The 21,991-nt window shown below is 35.8% G+C and overlaps 2 protein-coding genes across 21 annotated transcripts in view; both read right to left on the reverse strand.

Moving 5' to 3' along the window:
• Positions 1-1,330: 1,330 nt before the first annotated feature.
• Positions 1,331-13,248, reverse strand: LYVE1 (lymphatic vessel endothelial hyaluronan receptor 1). 3 transcript variants are annotated; one of them, XM_021300718.2, is made up of 8 exons: positions 13,022-13,085; positions 11,218-11,250; positions 10,140-10,270; positions 6,898-7,035; positions 6,652-6,791; positions 3,851-4,150; positions 3,013-3,091; positions 1,331-2,274 (listed from the first exon to the last, which is right to left on the reverse strand). In XM_021300718.2, the coding sequence occupies exons 2-8, from the start codon at positions 11,224-11,226 to the stop codon at positions 2,088-2,090; spliced, it is 984 nt and encodes a 327-aa protein (XP_021156393.2). In that variant the 5' UTR covers positions 11,227-11,250; positions 13,022-13,085; the 3' UTR covers positions 1,331-2,087. The 3 variants fall into 3 exon arrangements, with proteins under 3 accessions (XP_021156393.2, XP_013225400.1, XP_005499351.1); XM_013369946.3 differs by lacking the exon at positions 11,218-11,250 and having other exon boundaries at positions 6,898-7,057; positions 10,140-10,265; positions 13,022-13,248; XM_005499294.3 differs by lacking the exon at positions 11,218-11,250 and having other exon boundaries at positions 6,898-7,057; positions 13,022-13,248.
• A 147-nt stretch (positions 13,249-13,395) lies between these two features.
• The window catches only part of IRAG1 (inositol 1,4,5-triphosphate receptor associated 1), a 112,551-nt gene continuing 103,955 nt past the window's right edge, over positions 13,396-21,991 (reverse strand). For 17 of the 18 annotated variants that reach the window (XM_065066184.1, XM_065066189.1, XM_021300648.2 and 14 more), the window contains 4 exons: positions 21,591-21,658; positions 18,582-18,701; positions 17,557-17,688; positions 13,396-16,431 (listed from right to left, as the gene is read on the reverse strand). In XM_065066184.1, coding sequence (XP_064922256.1) covers positions 16,191-16,431; positions 17,557-17,688; positions 18,582-18,701; positions 21,591-21,658 — 561 coding nt within the window. In that variant the 3' untranslated portion in view covers positions 13,396-16,190. The remainder of the gene's footprint in view (positions 16,432-17,556; positions 17,689-18,581; positions 18,702-21,590; positions 21,659-21,991) is intronic. The other variant, XM_065066183.1, reaches the window with a different exon arrangement.

The raw sequence follows: 21,991 nt of genomic DNA on the forward strand, positions 1-21,991 counted from the left end.
TGTAACAGGTTCCTTTTAGCCTTTGTAGTGCTGGTATAAATTCTATAATGAAAAGGAGGGGCAGATAAAACTATGTCCATTGGCCAGGTGTCAGTGTGAAGGTCAGGATGAAAGTTATCTGAGGTTTTAAGGTACATAATAAACCAAGGCATTTATGGGTTAAGGCGATATCTTATATAGTATAGATTTTTTAGAAAGTAAACACTTCAGGGGAAAAAAATGCCCTTATTTAGATCTAAACCAGAAGCAACAAACGATCTGAATTTGTTTGGGTGTGAATGAGACAATCTGAGAGAAAAAGAAGTTGATAAGTGTAGAATAGAGGTAATATTAGTAGGAGAGTAAGAGAAGTGATAAATAATTCTCTCTTGGTGGTAGGGAAAAGAATAGAGAAAGCGGTGATTTCTAATCTCTAAAACATGGAAAAGAGAGGTGGAAGGGAAATGGTAATATGTCACAAAAAAGTCCCAAATTACCTGGTATCCATTAGCGTTGCCCACATCCTTAAGCCTGTTTATTATTCTGACACCATCATGACAGCTGTTGGCTGTGGCCTTTCCTGGTGGCCTTACTTCTGCTGTCTACTTGCACTGCTCACAGGGCACAGCGTGCTCTCAGTCAGGTTGCCAGGAGAGATACACGGCATTACTGCAGTATTTTGCAAGGAGAGGAATTATTTAACTGAGTGAGAAGGCTGTTTCTAGTGCTTTCCTCTGCTGCACGTTTTTCTGCTGAAATTCTGTTGATGGACATCTGAAATCAGCAGTTTCTAGAGCTTACCGAATCACAGTCTTTCAGCAGTAGTGTAGCTTTCATGGCAGTGGTGGACTGCATGTCAACACAGTCCAGGCGCTTGGAGCCGTGAAGTATTTCTGAGCTATCAAACAAACAAACACCCCACAACCAAACAACAACACAGGGGATCTTCAAGCACGCTATTAGAAGTACACTCTAACTCACTATCTGGTGGAATAAATAACCACAAGGCGACTTTAAAATTTCCGTGAATCAAAAACCTAAAAGGTCATAACCCAGTGTTCTACTCTGTCGAAAACACAATCTAGGTGAGCAGTTTAGTGCTATTCTGTTTAAGACTATGTTTTTCAAGCTGCTTGATTTAAAAAGAAATTTCCTTTGCCATAATAACCTTCTTCACATATAAAATAAGTTATCCAAAACATTATTCTTGAAAATATTTGATAAATTGCTGGTGTTGTTCTTTTATAACAACTAATTATTCCTCAAACATTAAGGTTATGTGAGCTCTTTTTACTGTGAATCAGCTTTCATGAGAATAAATTGCCCAGACAAACATATCTACCACACTTCATTTCTTTATGAAGTACTGTAAATGTCCCATACCACGAGATCTTTATTATGAAAGCCACATCTAAATATACACAAAAGATCTTAAATATAACTGCTGAGATATAATTCAAAGGTTTTTTTTCCCTGTCAAATATCTGATGCAGAAGAATGACACAAGTTTTAATAAATAAAACAGTGAATTATTCCATGATGAAGATATCTAAGAAAGTTATTAATTGCTGTGTATATATATTTAAACATCAACATCTTTGTACCCTTCCTTGTGTATTTGAATAACAGTGGGTTGGATTATTTGATTTTTTTATTCATGTGTAAACAGGTTTGTTTCTACTGTTTGTAAACAGACTTTTTAAAAACAGTATGTGACTACTTAATGGAAAGAAGCTAATCTACATGAGGAAGAGCTACAGTTTTATCATTTTATTTTAGACATTAAGCTAGCAGACATTCTCCAGCCAGATGAGAAAAACCTTTTCATTATATATTGATCTGAATTCTGTGCAAACAGGTAACACACTGCATGTCATTAATATTGATTAAAGAGGAAAAATGAGCTGTAATTTCAAGTAAATAAGACAGTATGTTCTTCTGCAAGAGCATTTATGAATAAAGATGCAGTTATTAAAAAAACATGTTTTCATGTGTTAAGAAAGATAAAATATTCATTCATGAGTATTTACAGTCACCCATGTTTAAAAGCATTGCTAAGTTCTGTGTGCTTCATTTAATATTTCTACCAAAAGTGCATGTTCTTCCCCTTAAACTTCTGCTTCTAGACATTTTACTGTGGCCTCAGGCTTCGTTGGAGACTCTTCTACCTTTTTTCCATTGTTCGTTGTTTCTTTCTCAGGTGTTTTGTCATTTGACGTGGCCTCCTTGAGAGCAGTAGTTTCAACCATTTCTTTTTGCTGATTCTTGTTTGAAAATGGGAAAGTTTTCTTGTACCTTTAAATAGGAAAAAAAATAGTAAAGCAGAAACATGGATGTTGTTTGGCCAAGAAATAAGGTGAAAAATATCTAGAATTAACTTTCTTTGCCATACTCCAACGAAATTCTCATAGAGAATAGTTGCATGCTGGATCATTGTGCTTTTTCAAAAAGTGTGCTTTTTAAAGAAGTATTTTGTTATTGTTTTAAAGACCAGACAATGTATATTCAGGATTCATGGTACTTCATGCTAAAGCTATCTGGGCTAGGATGTTAGAAATGCACATAACTTTTTGACATGATTTAATGTTGTGCTGTGTTGAAGATCTTTACACGTGGCAAATGAGCTCAGCAATTATTTTTTTCTGAACACAATCCTAGTCCAAGAATAAAAACTTTTACCTTTAGTCTGACACAGAGAGAAACAGGAGTAAAACTGCATAAACAGGGTTATATACAAACACTTCAGTGTTGCTCCTTTGGCACACATGGAAATGTTTCACGTGAGGCATGACTGACTAATCAAAAATAGGCAGTCTTTGTCTTTGGTTCCTTTTCTAAAACAGGGAATGGCAACAGCAACAACAAACTTTATCTGCATAATTACAGGGTTTAAGATTCTTTTTCTTTGTGCTATGCTGTTAGGTCATTATAATTACTTCTCTTGCTCTTTAGCTACATATTTAAAATATTCACTGGTTGTACTCCAGGAGTTTACTCAGTCCAAGAGAGAAAAAAAAATAAGAAGAAACTTACTTTTTGATATAGCAGACTGCTAGAACAACTGAAATAATGAAGAAGAAGACTGCCAGTACAAGAAGTGCAGTGGGGATACCTAGAGATAAAAGTGAGGTAAGCACAGAGCTTTTGTATGCACTTAATTCTGACTTTCTAAAGGCTAATCAGCATAAATTCAGATTCTTCTAAAAACAGCCTAGTGTAAGAAGTTCATACACATCAACTCAAGAATAGAGGTATTAGGAGTCTCAAAAAGGTTAGTACTCCTAATTTTTTCAAGAGAGACTAGAAGAGGTATTTAAGCAGCCCCTGACAGATGCATGTCTAATCTGCTCATTGGAGGATATTTACAGCCTGCCTAGAGAACATATTTTTGTGACTAACTATTCTTACAGTTAGAATGTGTTTCCTCATACTTAGTCTACCTCTTGGTTGCTGTGTATTAGGATTACTTATTCACACCTCATACCTAGAGAACACCTCCATATTTGGAAAACAATTCTCCTTAATTTTTTCTTGACTTCTTTTGTTTTCCATTACTCTGAACACATGGTGTTTGCTCAGACTTTATCAGAAATGTATTTGCCCCAAATCACATTAATCAGAATGAACTTCCACCATTTTATGTTAAAATACAATCAAAAAGTGTAAAATAAAATCTTCTACTTTAAAATTATATAAAATTCCTCTGCCTTATAAGCTTTGCTTTTGCAAAACCATAACCCTCCTGCCTCCGGGTTCAGGTATATCAAAATGGATCCTGGAGTAGCAAACAAACTTAGCAGTGAACACTTTTACTACTGACATCTACATAACTCACTCATCTGACTAAATAGCTGCCCTGTATGGCCTTTACCTCCAAAGACAACGGCATCGTTCTTAAAGGCAGCACGGGAGGTGTAGTTGGGAGAGTCAATCGGTGAGTATTCCTCTGGCATTTCTGTAGTAGTTCCCTCTGTTGGTAATATAGTTTCGGTTATACATATTACGCGAAATTTTCTATTTTTCAGGGATTGTTCTGACTCGGTCACATTGGGCGCTGCTGTGACATTCTCAGTCAATTCAGAGCCTGAATATGCACTTAAGTCTGTTGATGCACTTGATGAAGGTAGCATGGTTGTAGTTGGGTCTGGTTTACATGAATTAATCTGAACATCTGCAGCAGGGAAAGGAAATACATAAAAGTTGTGTTGGATGTTAGTTTTGTTCTTATTGTACAGACATATTTATAGAAATTGTTCCTCAGTCACTCTCTTCTGGAAATCATTATTTGTCTATTCACAAAAGCCTTACTCAAAGCAGGCACGCCTATTTCAAATATATGGCTACAATCCAGATTATGCACCTTTTATCATTGCTCACATAAATAAACACTTTTATGAGCAAGTTGTGATACTCATTTTTTAATTTCATACCAGTTACAAAATTCTTCCTGAAAAGTACTTAGAATAATAATGCATATAAAAACAGTAATGTGACCTCCTACAGAGCAGGACACTTAACTGTGGATCCAAGATTAAAATATTTCTGTTATTTATATGTTCAAAACATATGCATGCACTGTTGATACTTGGAACACCACTTTGATCTCCTGGAAACAGAAGTAGCTCCATAGAACCTTCAGCTAAATCAGACACCAGTGTGAGATGAAAAAGTGACAGGATTCTAATGGGGGCTACAAAGAAACAAACTTCAGGCACACTCAGAAATTAAGTAATTTAAATTATGTGGGAGTTGTCTATATAAAAACATAGTTGCAAGTGGACTTCTACATGTAAATGCAAAAGCTGAGTTCTGAACCAAGCTTATGTGAAAGTGTGAAAATTCTTCTAGTGAATTCTATAAAGCTATAAAAATTTCACTAAAGTAACAAGCAGATTACAATATAAATAACAGGGAAATGACATATGTACTCCAAATGAATCCCTGTGGGAAGTCTAATGACGCAGTTCCATTCACAGAATAAAAAGCTAAATGCTAGGGGCTTTTTACTTTTTCCACTGCAGTTTTCAAGTGATTTTGGCATTTCTTTGGCACAAATAAAATTGACAGATTGAGCTTCTGCCAAATATTTTGGGTAATAGCAGGCAACAGTTTGGTAATTAAGATAAAAAAATGCAGAATCATACCAATGTTAAATATACATTACTTTAAGTTATTTTCTAACCATTCAGCAAAGTTAACTTTCTTCACATACCATAACAGTATCACTTTTTTGAATTAAAGCTAAACAAACCTCCTTAGCATTACCCTACCTAGCCAACATTTCTGATGCAGAACGACACATATTTCATGCACTGAAACAGCATGTTGCATAGGAACAGAATAAATAACAGTACCAACAGGAGCAGCCTCTTTTAGAGCATATTGCCTGAGTTCTAATTCACCTACGCATTCATCAATAAAAGCTACAGAGTGTAGAGCAAAAACTAAGCTGGCCCAATCATGTAGTTTTATCTTTACAGGTTAGGTGGTAAGTCGATTTTTAATGGTGCTTTCTTATCAGCAGATACTTTGTAAGCCAACTACTTCCATCATCTACCCTACTTCACTAAAATGGCCCAGGATCACGAGCAAAGGCCCAGTGGTGAAGGCACAGTCTTCTCCCTCACAGCTTTGTCCTCAGTCTCTGTGTAAACTCCAATGTGCACAGTCACCAGACATGGTCTTAGGTCTTCATAGAATATCCTTGCATGGGCATATCTTATGCATCCATCTTTCTCCTGCTCTTTTCAACCGTTATTCACCTAGCTTTCCTGAAAAAATTCAGGATTTTGTACACAATCTCTTGCTCTTGTTATCTAAAACGCATTGGCAAGGCCAAAGGACTGATTAGAAATAATTTATTGATCCTGTATATGGTCTAATTATTGGGATAGTTGTTACATAATAACCATAAGATCTGAGACACTAGCAAGAACACAATGCATCTAGTTAACTATTTATTTTTAGTTAATGCCACAGAAGTTGTAAATAAACAATACTGATCTGTTGTGCTGAGAAGATCTAACTTTTATCAAGGCCCACGTTCCACTGATATATCTTCTATTTGGGAATGGACAGTCAAGAATGAGGAGAAGAACAGGTCTTTTCACACACAGAAGAATGCACATTAAGGGAAGCTGTTTGATTTTACTGATAATAGATCAGGAATCTAATTAATTTTATGGTGTCTCAGCTGTTCTAGCTTATATTTCAATTTAGTTTAATGGATCCATTATATATATGTATTTTTAAATATCATTTTTTTCTGAAGTACCCCATCCTTGGTCTTTTTGCAAGAAAATACACACCATGCACAGCCACCCTGGTTAAAAATTCAATTCACTGTCCTTCAAATTCATCTGTCGATATAATCAAAACATATTAACAGCCTTGTGTTGACATTACAGAATAGTAAAAACAAGTCTTTTTCAAGAGCTTTTGTGGCAGCACCAAATTACTTATTCAGATTAACTGAATTGATCTTTTGTATTTCTTGGAAGCTTTTTTCCCCCACAGAGCTAAGTACAACTTGACAACATTTAAGACTGGGGGGAAAAGGGCCAACAAATTGTAAGAACTCATGCAATTGTAATGTTTTTTTCATGCAGATATTAAAAAGAAAAAACAACAAAACATCAAAGCACAAAAAATGTAGCTGTCATGGTTACATACCTGAGGAATTGAAGCAGTAAACCTTAAATGTTTTAAAGTGCTCAGCATTCCACGGCACTAGTCCAGTGTTGCCCTTACCACATTTCTTGTTGGATGTTATCCGAGGAATGACAACAAATCCATCTTTCACCCATCCATAGCTACAATAAAAAGCATCAGTCCTTTTAATATTAGATTTACCACCAGTCTCAAATGTGTGTAAAGGATTTCACTAAAGGTAATGAGACACTAACTGAAGTCATATACCTGCATGTTTCAAAGCCGTGTTTCAAAGCCTTTTCAACTTGGTCTTTACTTGCCAATTGTAGATTCAGTTGGTTACATGCATTACTTGCTTCTGAGAAATTCACTTTCTCCTCAAGATAAATTCCTACACCTGTGATCCTGCAAGGTGAAAGAATGGAACCTGTAATTTAGATATAAATATTCAAGGTTAGTATTTGAATATTAACATTTGTTCTTTCTGAAGAATTTAACACCAGATTCAACTGAACTGAATGTTGAAGTTTCTAGTTTGAGGATAGCAGAAAACTAATATTTAGCAAAAAGACAAAAAATAGAACAGATTTTCATAACACAACAGTCTATAATTTCAAGAGGTTTGGTGGTTATTAGCCTAAATGCATGTACAGTTGGCATTTGAGTCATTACCTGGAGTCACTTTTTTACTAAGGGCATTCTTCTTTGTCATACTTATGCAAAATGGGAAGAGTAATCAGACAGGTTCCTCCTCCCCCCTGCTTTTTTTTGTTTGTTTGTTTTTAAATTTAAAATGCTGAAACAGTTGCACTGAGCCACTGATTCTGTCAGTATACCACACTTACAATACGGGTTCTATCTAAGGCATTATACATAATTTTTCATGGAATTAATATAACAATAAGAAAACATGCCTATAAAGATTCTATCATTTCTTATATTCCTTACTCCTCCTAAACTTAACTTTTAATTTTTTATTTTATTTTATTATTTTATTTTTTAACCTAGCTTGGCATGATGCTTCCAGCACTGTCAGGTGTACAATTTACTGAGTACTTGGCAGGCCAAGGACAGAGGGGACAGGCCGGGTGAATTTCTGATGCTTTTCCTCATTCCTCTTCCATAGGCCATTCATCCAGCTTTTTCAGATAGCCACAGCTGGCACACTGTCCATGACACCTGCCCCAGGAAAGGCATAAGCTTAGGTCTGATTACACCTGCTCTACTTTCTTAGCCTGTGTTTGGGACATAGGGCAGAATTTAGGATTTCACACAGACAAGGAGAAAGGATATTATTCTTTTGCCTCCATATTTCACAGGAAGCATATGTAATTGCCATATTAAATGAAATATTTAAACATTTAATTGCAAACATTTCAGATAACCAACAGCCACAGGTGTTACTTCCTTATTCAATATTCTCTTCAGACTGTGAGCCAGCTAGGTATGTACACTAATTAATACATCATAAAAATTGTGCATCAGAATACAGGCAATACACAAATTCTCAAGGCAGGATGAAGTGGTGCTTGCAGATCCACCACATGATGTCTTGGCAACAGAGGTTAAGTTGAATTTTATGAATGAATGAAGTGACAGAGTCACAGCCAAGCCACTCCCATGATAAGAAGAGGATGCAAAGATGACTGAACTTGTGTGGAGTGCTAAATAAAGGCAGGCTTTTCACTCCTGCCCCGCTGGCTGTGATGGAGTTGGAAACAATTTCTGGTAAAAGATGCATCTCTTTTGTCCTTACATGTTTTAGTTTAATTGGACTTAAATGTTTGTTAGAGCAATCATGGATATTGTAGATTTATCCCAGCAGTGATGGAGGCTGTGGCCTTCCATTAACACTTCTTGGCATGGTGTAGACACAGTTGCGGGGCAGGTGAGCCACTGAACACTTGAGCAGTCCCTACAGCCAAATTGTGGCTGCATCCAGCCCTGACTTGAACGTAAGACCAACCCAAACACATTGCATGAGGTTGTAGAGAAGCCCTGTTGCTCAGGGAAGATGTATGTCTAGGTATCAAGGACTTCAAGTCCATCCAAGTAGTCCCGGTGTGAAGATGATTCACACTGTCAAATTTCTGCCTTTCAGCCAGCCTGTCTTCATCAGCGTCCTCTTGTATGTCTTCATTTTGGCCAAAGTACTTTTGTGTCAAAGGAGCGTTCAGTGTTAAGTTGTCTTGATTCCCTCTTGCTAGCAGGCAACTCTCCCAGTCCTCTAGAGAATCTTTTTTGGTTTCCTGGATAACTCCTCATCTCAGCTGCTGCAGCACATCCCACAATTCCTCTTTCTTAGTTTTCAAGACCCCATTCCTCCCCTAGGGTTATTCCTAATTCCTTTCTCTCCTTACTGCCTTTTGCGCTCAAACTTCACTCTTATTGCTTGCTTAGTCAATTATTTTTGCATCTTTAGCTGTGAGCTAATACAACTTCTAAAAACTGAGAATGAAAGTTTCTCTCTGACCAACGTTACAAATTTCAACTAAAGCTCAGCAGCTGACTGAATGGAATTTCTTGAAAACTTAGAAAGTTGCCTAGATACTTGTAAACCCTTAGTCTTTAATAATTCAATTACAGGACAAATACTTTTACATGAGAATTGCATGACAGATATGTAGTGTAATATAAAAATTCAGTATGAGAAAATTAAGTCTTAAGTGATAAGAAAAGTGACTGTAGGACTTAAATCAAAGTTGTACCTTAGAATTCACTAAGCCTTTTAAATCAAAGTGACGAAGTAAAATAAATATTTTGGAAAAGTTATCAGCTTCAATCTAAATTCCAGATGGTTTTACAGTGTGAGGAAAAAATGCAGAATGAGAACAGTAGCTTTTTCAAGTCTTCTCATCACTTCTTAAATCACCTCTGAACTCTGTTCTAAAGATGACTGATTTTGTACAGGAGACAGATCAATCCTTTAGAAGCATGTTATCCTTTTTGGTGTGCAAGCTGCACATGGCTGTACTTTAAGGTTTGCTCAAGTAAACCTGCTAATAACTGGACATTCTTTTCAGTATCTGGGTCTTGTGTGAAAAATCTGTTTTACTGAGGAAGATGGGAAGAGCTAGATAGAAGAATCTCACAACAAGACAAAGTTGTCATTGAACAGGAAGAAAAATGTTCAATTTTTGTAAGCTATGGGTATTGGCTTCGTTGTGCATTAATTCTCTTGCCTTTTGTAGAAAACTGTTTGCGGTGGTATTTTAAATAATACAAAATGAAATCACATTACAATAGCTCTGAACTTAATCCTAAATGCAATACCAAATCTTTAAAATTTCTGTAGCATTTAGACAAAAAACAGACTAACAATGAAAAGGTTCCCCTATACGCTAGAGTAGCCTTCATAGCACTGTATTCTCAAAACGCTGTGGTTTCCTGCATCAGAAACATATTTACACACAGTCCCTTTCCCTCACTTTTGTTTGCAAATCTAGTTACCTTTTTAAAAGTACTTTACTGTTTAACCAGGAGACTTTAAAAAGTGGAACTTTACATACCCGTTATAATGTAATTTTGAGCCATGAATGTCGTAACCCAGATGAAAAACACTGCTGAGGTCACTCCAGAATAAGTTGCCATTGTCACCAACTTGGACAAGTGAAAAATTCAAGATGATTTGTCTCCTGTGCTGAGGAAAGTTAAGGGATTGGATACTGTCAGACCACCTCTGAAAAGCCTTCTCGATAGCAACTTCAGCTGTTACTGCGCTGCTTCATAGAATGACTGTCAGAGCAAAAGTGTTGACTGTCCCACTCAAAGGTGAGGTCACTGACTGGAAATCCCTAATCACCCTCTACACTTTCTTTCATGTAGGGCTTGCTGGAAAATTTAACTACTGCTGACTCAGAAAACACAGCTGAGGAAGGGAGATAAGACTGTTAGACTGCTCAGTCAGTAAATACTTTGAAAGAAGTTTTTCTTTTGCTGTTTTTTCCTGTTTTACTGATTAACAGCTCATTATTCATGTTGTCTATTCATCTGGTAAATAAAGTGAAATCTCTATTGTATCACGGAATGCCAGGCAGGATTTTTCTTTTGGAATTGCAAGGGCATCCATTCCCCATTAAACTATTTGTCTCAAAGCAGAACTTGTACCTTTTTTTGCCTTACAGTTCCAATGAAAAATTGGGTACCAGAGATAACATGATACCTAGTTTTGAATGTATCTGGAGATACTCTACTGTAAATGGGATTCCTTGTGAGACAGCAGGAACAGAGGTGGGAGCCAGTCCCTTCACTGCTGCCTTTTGTGAGGTTCCAACAAATAGTGACTCAAAACACAGATGATCCTCACGGCTGTACTTAGAAAACCTTCAGGAAATCTTCATAAAGAAATGATTCTTTTTTTCTCAGAGATTCCAACAAACATAGAGCAGGAATGGAGTTCAAGAGATCAGCCCGTTCTCTTTACTGCCAGTAGAATCAGCTGTATTTGTGTTATTCCTGACAGATGTTTGTCTAACCTGTTCTTAAAGACTTCCAGTGACAAATTCCTAACATTTCCTCAAATGATCTATTCCAGTCTTTCACTGTCCCTTACTGTTAAAAGGTATTCCCTAGTCTAAACTGACTTACCCATACCATGGTGTAAACTTATCAGTTCTTTTCCTGTTGGAAACAGACATGGAAAATAGTTAATTCCCTTACATTTTGCAACAATCTTGTATATTTAGAGAGTTCTGCCTCTGCTCCCACTTTTCTTTCAGCTAAGAAATCCCAGCTTGCTCATTCTTTCCCTCTAGCTGAGGCCTTGCCAATGCTTGCATTTACTTTACAAATTACCTGCTTATACAGTTCAGAATGGTATGAACCTTTTTTTTTTCTATTCTGTCTCTCTCTCAACAGGATGATTTTGTTACATCACATTCAGTTTGTGATTCAGGAAACTTTTACATGTGCTACATCCCCAGGCTGTTTTCAAGGTCCTGTAAAAACAAGTGTAACAGTAGATACCTCTTTAAATTGCCATTTGCATTGTAGAAAATTCCCATTTAACATATTAAGATAGTATTAAGTTTTATCTGGGCACAAGCCCAGTCTCTTACAGCAGCATGTAATATGGTTATGGGTATACTATAACACAGACAGGGCCACAGAGATTGCTGTGATGTCTCCATCAGCAATAAAGCAATGAAAACTGGGTTTTGTTTGGGCTGTGGTTTGTAACTGAATGTTGATAAAACTCTTTGAGATCTTAAGACAATTTTCTTACTCCGATTTCTATTCACTCCTTTGTTGTGTTATACTTACCTGCCTCTACAAAGTGATGGCAATCTGAAATACTGTAATCAAACGTACTCTCACTGAAGCAAGTTCTAAGTGGATTCACTTACATTTACAAGGTAGGAGTAGAAACTAGTAGTTATTCTGTAGCTCTCATGGACTAGCAGATTGTGGCTGTAAACTACCAAGAACATAAAACAAAATCTTACCATTTCCATGCTTACCTTGACTGCTAAGTATTTCCTGCCATGAAAACTAATAAGAAGCTGGATTTCTGACGTTTTAAAATTGCACGCTAATTGTACTTCCAAGTTTTAATACTTCATGCCTATTATCCTCACTGGGGCAAAACTCCTTTAGTCACACTCTGTCCATGCTATTGATGTTTAGTAGGATTTTTAGTTGGAGAAAAGGAGATAAAAACTTTCGTAACACCAAACAAAAACACAAGCTCCTTCACATGGTTTTGTAAGAGCAAATTATAGGTTAGGAGAGAGAGAAAATAATTTTAGAATGATGAAATGAGACTGAAATAACTTTTTTTTTTTTTTTTCACACCAGGTTCTTCATTTTTATATTTCAGCTGTTCTAAAACTGTGTGGCAGGTCACTTACCTGGACTGTAACAGTACAAAAGGTCTTTAATCTGTTTGTGGGTCTTCATCTTAAATTGTGTGGTGAAAAAAACCCAGCCTTATACTGAATCCTGAATTAGCATTTAACCTAAATACTCACAGTATCGTATAAGGGAAATTCCCAGCATCTCATGACAACGTGTTTTAAAATGCTGCTGAAGCTTGCTAAACAGCAACTTTCTGATATGGGAGAACAGATTTAACTGTTTTCTACAATCATTTCTAATGGAACCTTGAAGCCTGAACAACAGGAGAGGAAACAAGTTTAAAAAGATGTTCATGTGGAAAACACAAATATCAGGGTCTTATCCTGGTGCCAGTCCTTCTTTTCAAGGTTGTTGCTGTCCCAGAGTTTTTCTCCCTGACAGAGAGCATCAGAGATTCAGAAGTGACATTGCTGTTCTTTGTGGAAACTGAGCATTGTCTCCTCCCCGCTGGTCTGGCAGTTCAGCTCTCCACAAAGCCCAGGCTTCCCAGGCCTCCCAAGCCAACAAGAACAGTAATGAAATCAAGAATCCTAACCTTTCACTCAGTCTCCTCGGGTTACAGATCTCCCCCGTTGCTCTCCATGTTCAACCTCCTCAGTGCCAGGAGCCTCCCTTGGAAGCAGGAGTTAAACTCCCTCCAGGATATTCCAGTTTCCTCTCTCATCTTGTTTCTGGGCTATGACAGGGATGACCCTGCTTACTAACACTTTCTGTACTGAAACAGGAGTTTGCTTGCTTCTTCTACAGCACTTCCCTGAAGAACTGAAAGACTAAGAACAAGATCTTTGGTATGTGTAACATGGCACTACATTACGCAGTATAGACAAGGCAGTATGTATTTCTTCAGAAAATAGCCATTAATATGCAGACGGAGCGCATGTAAAAACCAAACCTTTAAGGCAGCAACACTGACTTTGAAACCATACTTTTATTTCAAAACTCAAGTATGTGATACTATACAGTACAATACCAGCACACTTGTGCAAAATCTTACAATATTACAAATTTAAATATGATACACAAAAATAGTGCCCTTTTAAATTTCCTTTTACTAGAAACATCTGTGCTGTGCAGGAAAAATAATAAACGTGTCTTATCAAAGCAGAAAAATAAATATTGCACCTCAAGAAAACTACTTCAGTGTTAATAGCATAAATAATATATATATTTCTTGTTATGTGATCTTTGAACACAAACCAGGTTGTGTTCCCCCTGCCCCCAGATAAAGCAAACTAATATCCAACAGATAAAATTACATTTAGAATAGTTTTTGAGCTCCATCTAGTTTCCTATTAAAAAGGTGTCTTCATCAATTAACTGAAAAACAATCAAAACCATTTAATGTGCTGTTAGTCATTGTGGTTCATCATTTTTAGTGGACAGTTTGCTCAAAGTAGTTATAAAAAGAACAAGTTTTTTTTGTAAATAAACTTTCATAAATTTTCATTCTCGTGAAATATCTTGCCTCTTTCAGTCCATTGCGCACAACAATTAATAACTTTGTGGCTAAATTATACTTGCCTTAGACATGCAAGTAGTTCAGTTCAAATCAGTACAATTACTTACAGAAACTTGCCCTTGTGCACTATGTCCACCAAAAGCCAGTGTGCTGAATGGAGAGGATGGAAACCTCAAGCACACCCTGACCAAAAGAAACTTGGCACACACTTAACATTAAGCAGTTCAAGAGCCCGATTGATATCAATGACTTTCTACATGCACTTAAAATAAAATGTTGGACCCACATCAGTGCAGTTGTAAACAAGAGTGAAATAATTCAATTATAAGCATTGTTCATTATTTTTCCTTGGTGCAGCCCAACATTTCCACAATCACATTATCAAATATGTACCATAATTTTTGGCATTGAGTCCTGAATCTTCAGGACTATTTACCTTCTACTTTTATTGCCTTAAGGTATCAACACTATTTGCAAAGAATATTAAGTTAAAGAAGCTGATTTTAATAAAGAAGTATTCAAAGAGCAACTGGCAAGTTTCTTCAAATACTGAAGTGAAATGTCACAGTAGTTCTTCATAGTCAGATATTCTAACTGAACCAAACAGATACCAAGTAATTCGCAAGCAGCCTTCTTTTGTCTTATGCTTTACCAATTACGAATTTAGACCAAATGACACTTTCCCATTATCCTTTTTGAACCTCCTTAAGCACACCATTCCTCAACAATATATACTTTAAAACAACAACAACCCCTCCCAACTGCTTATAGACTTCCTCCTCAGTCCCACCCCCCACCAAAAAAAAAAAAAGTGGTATGGTTTGCTTTTTAAATTTTTTTCTTTTCTTTTTCAATATTAATGTCTTTTAAGAAACATGTGGCTAAAGATATAACAAAGAAAATTCACCAGCAGGATGTTTGTTACTAGTGCCAGATACATAAATTAACTTTATGACTTAGAGACCTGTTTTCTTTGATAGTTAGCTTGAGGTTCAGTGTTGACACCAAAAGGAAACAAGACAATACTAACTACATCTGAACTGAAATTACAGTACTTCATAACTTACTGACCCTTGAGTTGGTAAACAGACCTGTTAATCAGTCAGAAAATGCCAGAAGAATGCAAGATATGAGTGCAATCAAGTGTCACACTTATTTTGGTATTATGGTTAGATTCAAGCATATAGCTATGGCAAGATACACATAGTTCATCTTCAGTCAGAAGTGACGTTCAGCAGGTACCTACGGCATACCATAAGTGACATGCATTTGGCCTCACCCCTAGGTGGTGTGGTTTTTTTACAGATAATGGCTTTACCATTTTGAAATTGCTTGTCTTAAAATTACAGGCTTTCACATTCTTGTGTGAGAACTCACAACTTCCCAATATTCAGAACTGTTAAAAAAATCTGTGCAAAAGAATACCCTGTCATGACCTGATAGTTTAGCTTTGAAAGCATATCAGAACAGTCATATACTTGGCATCAGATTCTGAAAATGAACTACTGAAGACATGCAGCAACCTCTTAAAAATCCTCACTGCTTGCATGTCCTGATTCACCTGGGCACTGGTAGGGTTTTTGCCACCTAGACATTTTAGGTTTTGTTGTATATCCCAAAAAAAAAGTGGTGGTCCCATTCTTAAAGTATATAATAAAACACATTTATGCACGTACTTAGTATTCCATTTAAATAATCATACAGTTAATTAGTCTTATAAAATTACTTGATCAGCAAGGCATTTGGTCTGATAATCCATAGAAGAGCTTCTATTTCTACTCAATAATCACGAATAAGGAAATCAATTAGACTCTTTAAACCCAAAGGACTGAAATGCCATTAGTACTTCAACAATCACCAGTAAATTCAGAAAATAAAAGGAAAGCACTAACTGCAAATGCAAGTTTTATGATTTTCTTCAGAACCATAGCAGAAATAATATCCTGTGCAAATCATTATTTTAAATGTCTTGCTGGTTGCTGATTACTGCAAAACCTTATCATGATTCGATATTAATTTATTTTTATCAGGCATTTACAATAAGAGGACAGACGGGATTATTTATCAGGTTGTCATTTTAGCAAGGTATGTTCACAATGTATCCCCAAACCTGATGGTGTGGAGTAACTCACTTGTCTAACAGATCATATTTAACAACCATAAGGCTGACTAAGCACTACCTATAACAACTGTGTCCTAATACACATACTTGCTCAGGTACCACAAATACATGGTTGTTCCTCTATTATTCAGTGCGTTGCTCATGTTGAAATCCTGAGTTCCACCAGGAATTTTGATGGGCGGCAGAACAGCTGGCCTTCCCTTCAGGTCCCTCTGATTTTTCATCACAGGAGTTGTATGAATGGTAGATTCCCAACACCACGGCAAAAATGATTATCGCAGCCACTACAAGCCATACCACATTCCAGTGTTTACACAGTTTGGGGTACAATATATGTAAATAATTAATGATGACTTCAAGTCTGCTGTAAAATTAAAAGAAAACTGTTATATATTAATCATATGCAAATTTATTATATTAAGTTTTTCAATTTGAGAAGTTTCATATATGTATGGTGCACCATCTTTCTTCCAAATACAAACAGCTCATCAAAGAAGAATCAGACTGTTCTTTTAGGAAAAGCTGTGCACTCAGATATCGGTGATATTTGCAAGGCAGCTGAAGACCGTAAACTTGACTTCTATTTCTTCTACCTGTCAACTGGCAAATCTCAGAGCCTGATGTGATGTAAAATTCTGCACTGTTCATAGCTTGCTCAGCTAAACATAGAACATGCTGTAAACATTTCTTCCTAAGAGTTTCATGACTAGTGAGTTGGCTGCCCTTCTGAACATGGCTGAAATCTCAAATTAACAGATGTTTATAATCATAATGGTTATGAAATGGAATGGAAATTAATTCTTCTGGATCAGGTAAGGATCCCTACCTTAGCTTGGGACTGGACATATTACTTTGGCCAGCATTCAATTCCTCTCTAATGCAAAAGTCTCTGTGCTTCTAAAATTCAGCAAATTGCAGGTATATTGAATTGGGTGGTAGAACCACTAAGGAAACTCAATAATTCACTCTAAGAAAAGCTGAAAATTTCATAAAGTTTTCCAGTTAAGCATCAAATGCTTCAGGTCCAAATCAGAGCTAGTCCAACATAACTGGAGAGCTTGTCTTAATCTGCATTCATCTTGTAGATGTATGGAAAGATTCACCTGCGAAGACCCTTTGGGAATGACATATGGCACAGATATGGGCATCAGATTCCTCAATTACGATTTGTATGAGACAACCCGTGCCTTCTGGCATCTAAAGAACTTCTGTAGAATGTTTTTTACCTCAAATCAAAACCAAACCCCATCAAGATGAAACAAGTTGATGTCAACATACAATTTGAGTTGAAATATCAAAATAGAAAGTTTTGCATTTTGCAATTATGTTATCTTGTAATATGCCTTTCCGTGAAAATACTGTTGTTTCAAATATGTGTCCTTAGACTGGAAGAAATGATGTCAAGATAACAGTATTAAACACTTGGCTGGGTACCACAAATAGAAAAACGTGGCCACTCTTGTATGGACATATCACACCACTGTCTCACCTGCTTTTCAGGTTTTTTATCTCATCTTCATTTTCACTTTCTTCATGTTCATCATGACTTTCTTTTGGTGTCTCTTCATCTTCTTCCTTCAGTTCCTGAAGTTCTTTGGTTTTCTTCAAGCCTTCCTGATAGCTTTAACACACAAAACATTTTTCTTACTCTAGCATGCTGTATAAACCTGTTCCTATGTAACAAAAAATTAGCTTTGTGTTTTGTTATGTGCAATAAAACACAAATAGCAGTGTTGCAGCACATGGAAAAAAGTAAATCTAGCTAAATAACCTGAGTACAGCACACAGAGCCATGTTTCCTTAACAGAGAATTATATTAGCTCTGTTACCAAATGTATCATCTTAGAAAAGAAAGGTTATAGTCCTCAGCAGAGCACAACTTTTGTCTGTTGTAAAGGAGTTGGTAAGTATTTCTCTATTATTTTTCAACCATTATGAACACCCTCTCTATTTTTCTTTTCTGGAGAAAAAGTGCAAATCAATGCTCAAGAGAGATGGCCTGCTGGATTCTGCAGGAGAGGATCACAATTTTTGTCTCACTCTTCCCATCATACAAAGTTATTTGCTTGACATTCAGAAACAGATCCCAAAGCTGTTAATTTCCTCAAAACTTGCTGTGTAAAGCACTTTGTGATACAAATGACACAAGTTCACTGCAAAAGCTGATACCTACTCTTTACTCATTTTGATATACACTTTTCAGAATAAACATTTTATAAAGTGGTTTTGGATTATCCTATCACAAAGCTGAACACTGTTGACATAAGAACACCAACCTAACCCAGAGTCTCTGATATAGCTGCTCTCCCACAGCCTGGCTAATATTAATTAAGGGTGGAAGTGAACAGCTATGATGCAAATACGAGTGAAGCTCAGTCACATTGTTTCCCACGTTCCTAAAGGAGGTTGTTTTTATTATGTAACTCATTTTGCATTTAAAATTACATTATAAAACGTATGTCCTCATTTGGTAGCACGTATCTGCAGATTTAGTTCACATAAAAATATTCCCACCCTTTGTTATATGCTTCCTCTTCTATCTTGGCTTTAGTTTCAGGACTGATTTCTTCCAACCCACTCTGTGTCAGCACAGAAGTAGAGGTTTCACTGTCAGGCTCTCCATTAGTCTTACCACTGCCAATACAGAAGAAACAGACAAACAGAAAATAATACCACTGGAATGTGTTGTATTTGGATTATACTACTGAACAAGAACAATCACACGCAATTTTGTGACTCCTGATTTTTCTTCTTTAATGTATATCAGAGAAATAATATGTCCTCCAAAAGAAAAAAAATTAAACATTAAGCAAAATTTTATTTTCAAAATGTTGTAATTTAAGAACAGTAATTAATATGTTTCTAAGGTATTAAAACTTGCTTTTTGTTTCTTCTTCTTTAGAAAAGAGAAAAGAGCATTTGTCTCCTGGCTTATCCATGGCATCTATTTGCTATTCTTCTAAACATTTCCCTCAACTTTTAAAAAATCAGCTTAGAAATTGTAGCCTGCTATGTCAGAGGAAAATAATAGAAATAGTATAATTTCACAAATAATTTTTCTTATTTGCCTTTTAGGAACTCCCCTCTGCTGACTTTATAAGTTGAGCTGATGCACAGGTTAAAAAAGTATATACATAGCTTTTGTCATTAAAAACTTTCTTAAGCAAAAGCTTTGGACGTTTAGCCTAAGGATAAGCCATTATATATTGGTCTCTTTCTGCAGTGCTCACCTCTCCTTACTTATTTAAGTCTGGGACAAAGAGTTCAAGTAATTCAGACATGACTTAGCAAATCTATCAGTCAAGGTTTAACATGCTCAACAGTGGATCCCATTGCAACTTCTTGAATCTAACCCTTTTGTATGCATTATTTTTCTGGCACTAAAAACAAGGGCAGAACACTTCATCCAGATTGACACCATCTGTGGGCAATGGATTTTCTCGCAATAAGTCTTGTTAACCCTAGATATTATTTTCACTTGAACTTTAAACACATCATGAATATACGCTTGAAGTGCTCAAATATACAAAACTTGGCTGAACTATGTAATTTTACACTACATACTTATGCTTAAACTTGAATTTCAATTTCTACTTCTGTCATTTGACAACATGATTTGTTTTCTTAAGATGCAGTAAGAAATATTTCCCCCCGCCCCCCCCGAATTTCTGTACCATTTTGAAAGATGGTCTAAATCTTGTAGAGTTCTGTTGAGTTGTAACAACTAGTGCCATAGTTCAGTGGTTTTGTTTTCCCAATTGTTGCATGTTTTCATTCTCAGTAAAGCACAGAGATAAAACAAAGACATAAGATAAACTTTGTCCTGCCTCAGTGCTAATAATAAAATATGCAAGAATCATTATTCCGTACAGATGTGAGATCTGCATATTTTAAAGCTTTTAATTTTCATGTTTAAATCATCCTAACAAATTTTAACTTAAATTAATATTGTATTTTATTGTGACATTGCAAACCATAAAAATGACCATAGTAGTAGTAACAAAACCAACAACAAAAATCAATGTGATGTTTTAGTAAGTTTTCTTCTGAAACATCAGCAAGCAACTTCGTCAGAACGTACAATATCTCTTGAAAGAGACAAGTATTTGGAAATATTTCTGACAATTTTTTATTTTTGCTTTCTAAGCTGATTATACATATGAATAAAATATAGATACACATGGGTTTGCAAGTGCAACAGTCCCTGTGTCCATAATGGCAATTGTTTACAAAGACCTTGTAGAACAGCTTGACTTTGCTATCTGTTCTCAGCCCAGTCTCACATGTTTTCCTGTTGTCCATCTTTGTATTCTAGTGCTGCAGAGGCTTTACATTTCACAAACTTGTATAAAATTAAATTATATGTGCACATGAACTTCAACTGAAAGAACTAACTTAGAAGTTCTTTCCAAAAATGTGTAGATGCAAATGCTTTCCAGGAGAGTAGTTTTCTGCTTTCCTTGTCCATGTAACTATTACTTTGCTCTGAAAGTACTAATAGTACTATTTAAACCCATGGAATCTCTCATAGAACTATTATGGAAAGCAGCACACTTTAATCCATCCAGGACATTTACACTAATCCTAAGTAACATAGAGTCAGAAGGGCAAATGATTTAATGAAAAATATTGTTGTAATTTATATGTACTAGAAAAAAAATACAGATATTGAGGTATTTGCTTGTTACTATGCTAAAAAAAAAACAAACAAAACCCCCTTCTGCTTTGAATCTCTATTTTTTAATTTTAAAATGCAAACTTATCTAGCTGTTAGCTTCTTAGGTTGTTAAAACTAAAACCTCAAACCTAATGCTTTAATTTAGCTGAATGTTCAATTCATTTTATACTAAAAAGATCATTACTACACCATTTAATAATTCTTTTTACCTCTGTAAAATGTTCATTATCTACTATTATAATAAATTATACTTTTGAATTTTGTATATTTATGTTTATTCATGTAAGTTTAAAAACCTACATGATGCTGGATATCATAATATTTCAAAATACCATTCTTAACAGCTGATCACATGTTGAAAAGGCATGGGCAGGACACAATTTTTGCTGGGATAGTCAAGTTCAGGAATATTCATACCCAGGGTTGCTCGTGGCCAGCTTTACATACAGCATTCATTTGTTCCAGGAAATACTTATTTTTTTTAAAAGCCACATTAATTGTATGTAATAGTCTCAGTTTTGTCAAGTTCTGAAGGTAGGTCTATTCAAATGTTTAAATGTATAATGTTCTGCTTCATTTTTTACTTGATCAATTCTAATGATCACAGCAGGCTTGGTGTAGTTCTGAGACACTGCTTGTGAACTCTTTGAACATTAAAAGAACAATATGATGGTGATGCAGTTAAATACAGTTACCACACTATGAATCAACTTAAATCAATATTGTGTCACTGATTTCAATACTGTATGTCTTGGTACAACTTCTCTTAGGAAACATAGAAATGATATCATTTAAATTTAATAGGTGGATTTAATAGGTAATGAGATGACCTGGAGAAAACTCACTTTTCTAAAAGTGCTGGCAGAACGGGAGTAGATGTTAGATTGCTCCTTCCATTGCTAGGCGATTCAGACTGTAAGGGAAAAACAGCAAGAAATCTTACACTTGTGAATTAATATTAAATGAGTCTTTAGTAAAAAGACAATGTGCTATTTCATTTTTCTTCCCACACCCATGAGCAAGATATCTTTAATGTGGAGCTTCTGAATTACTCCTACCAATCGCAGTAAACAATGGACTTGCACAGTAAGAATTTTCTGGGATATTCCCTTCTACCTTGCTTATTTTTTTCCAAGAAAAGTGATCTTTATATATTGATCAGTGAAGAGTGAATTTACTCTGTTGCTCCTCTAGGAACATAAATTTGTTTTCAATTGAAAATTTTAAACAACAAAAAAATCATAAT

Source organism: Columba livia, chromosome 5 (assembly GCF_036013475.1).
Source record: "Columba livia isolate bColLiv1 breed racing homer chromosome 5, bColLiv1.pat.W.v2, whole genome shotgun sequence".
NCBI classification, from domain to species: Eukaryota; Metazoa; Chordata; class Aves; order Columbiformes; family Columbidae; genus Columba; species Columba livia.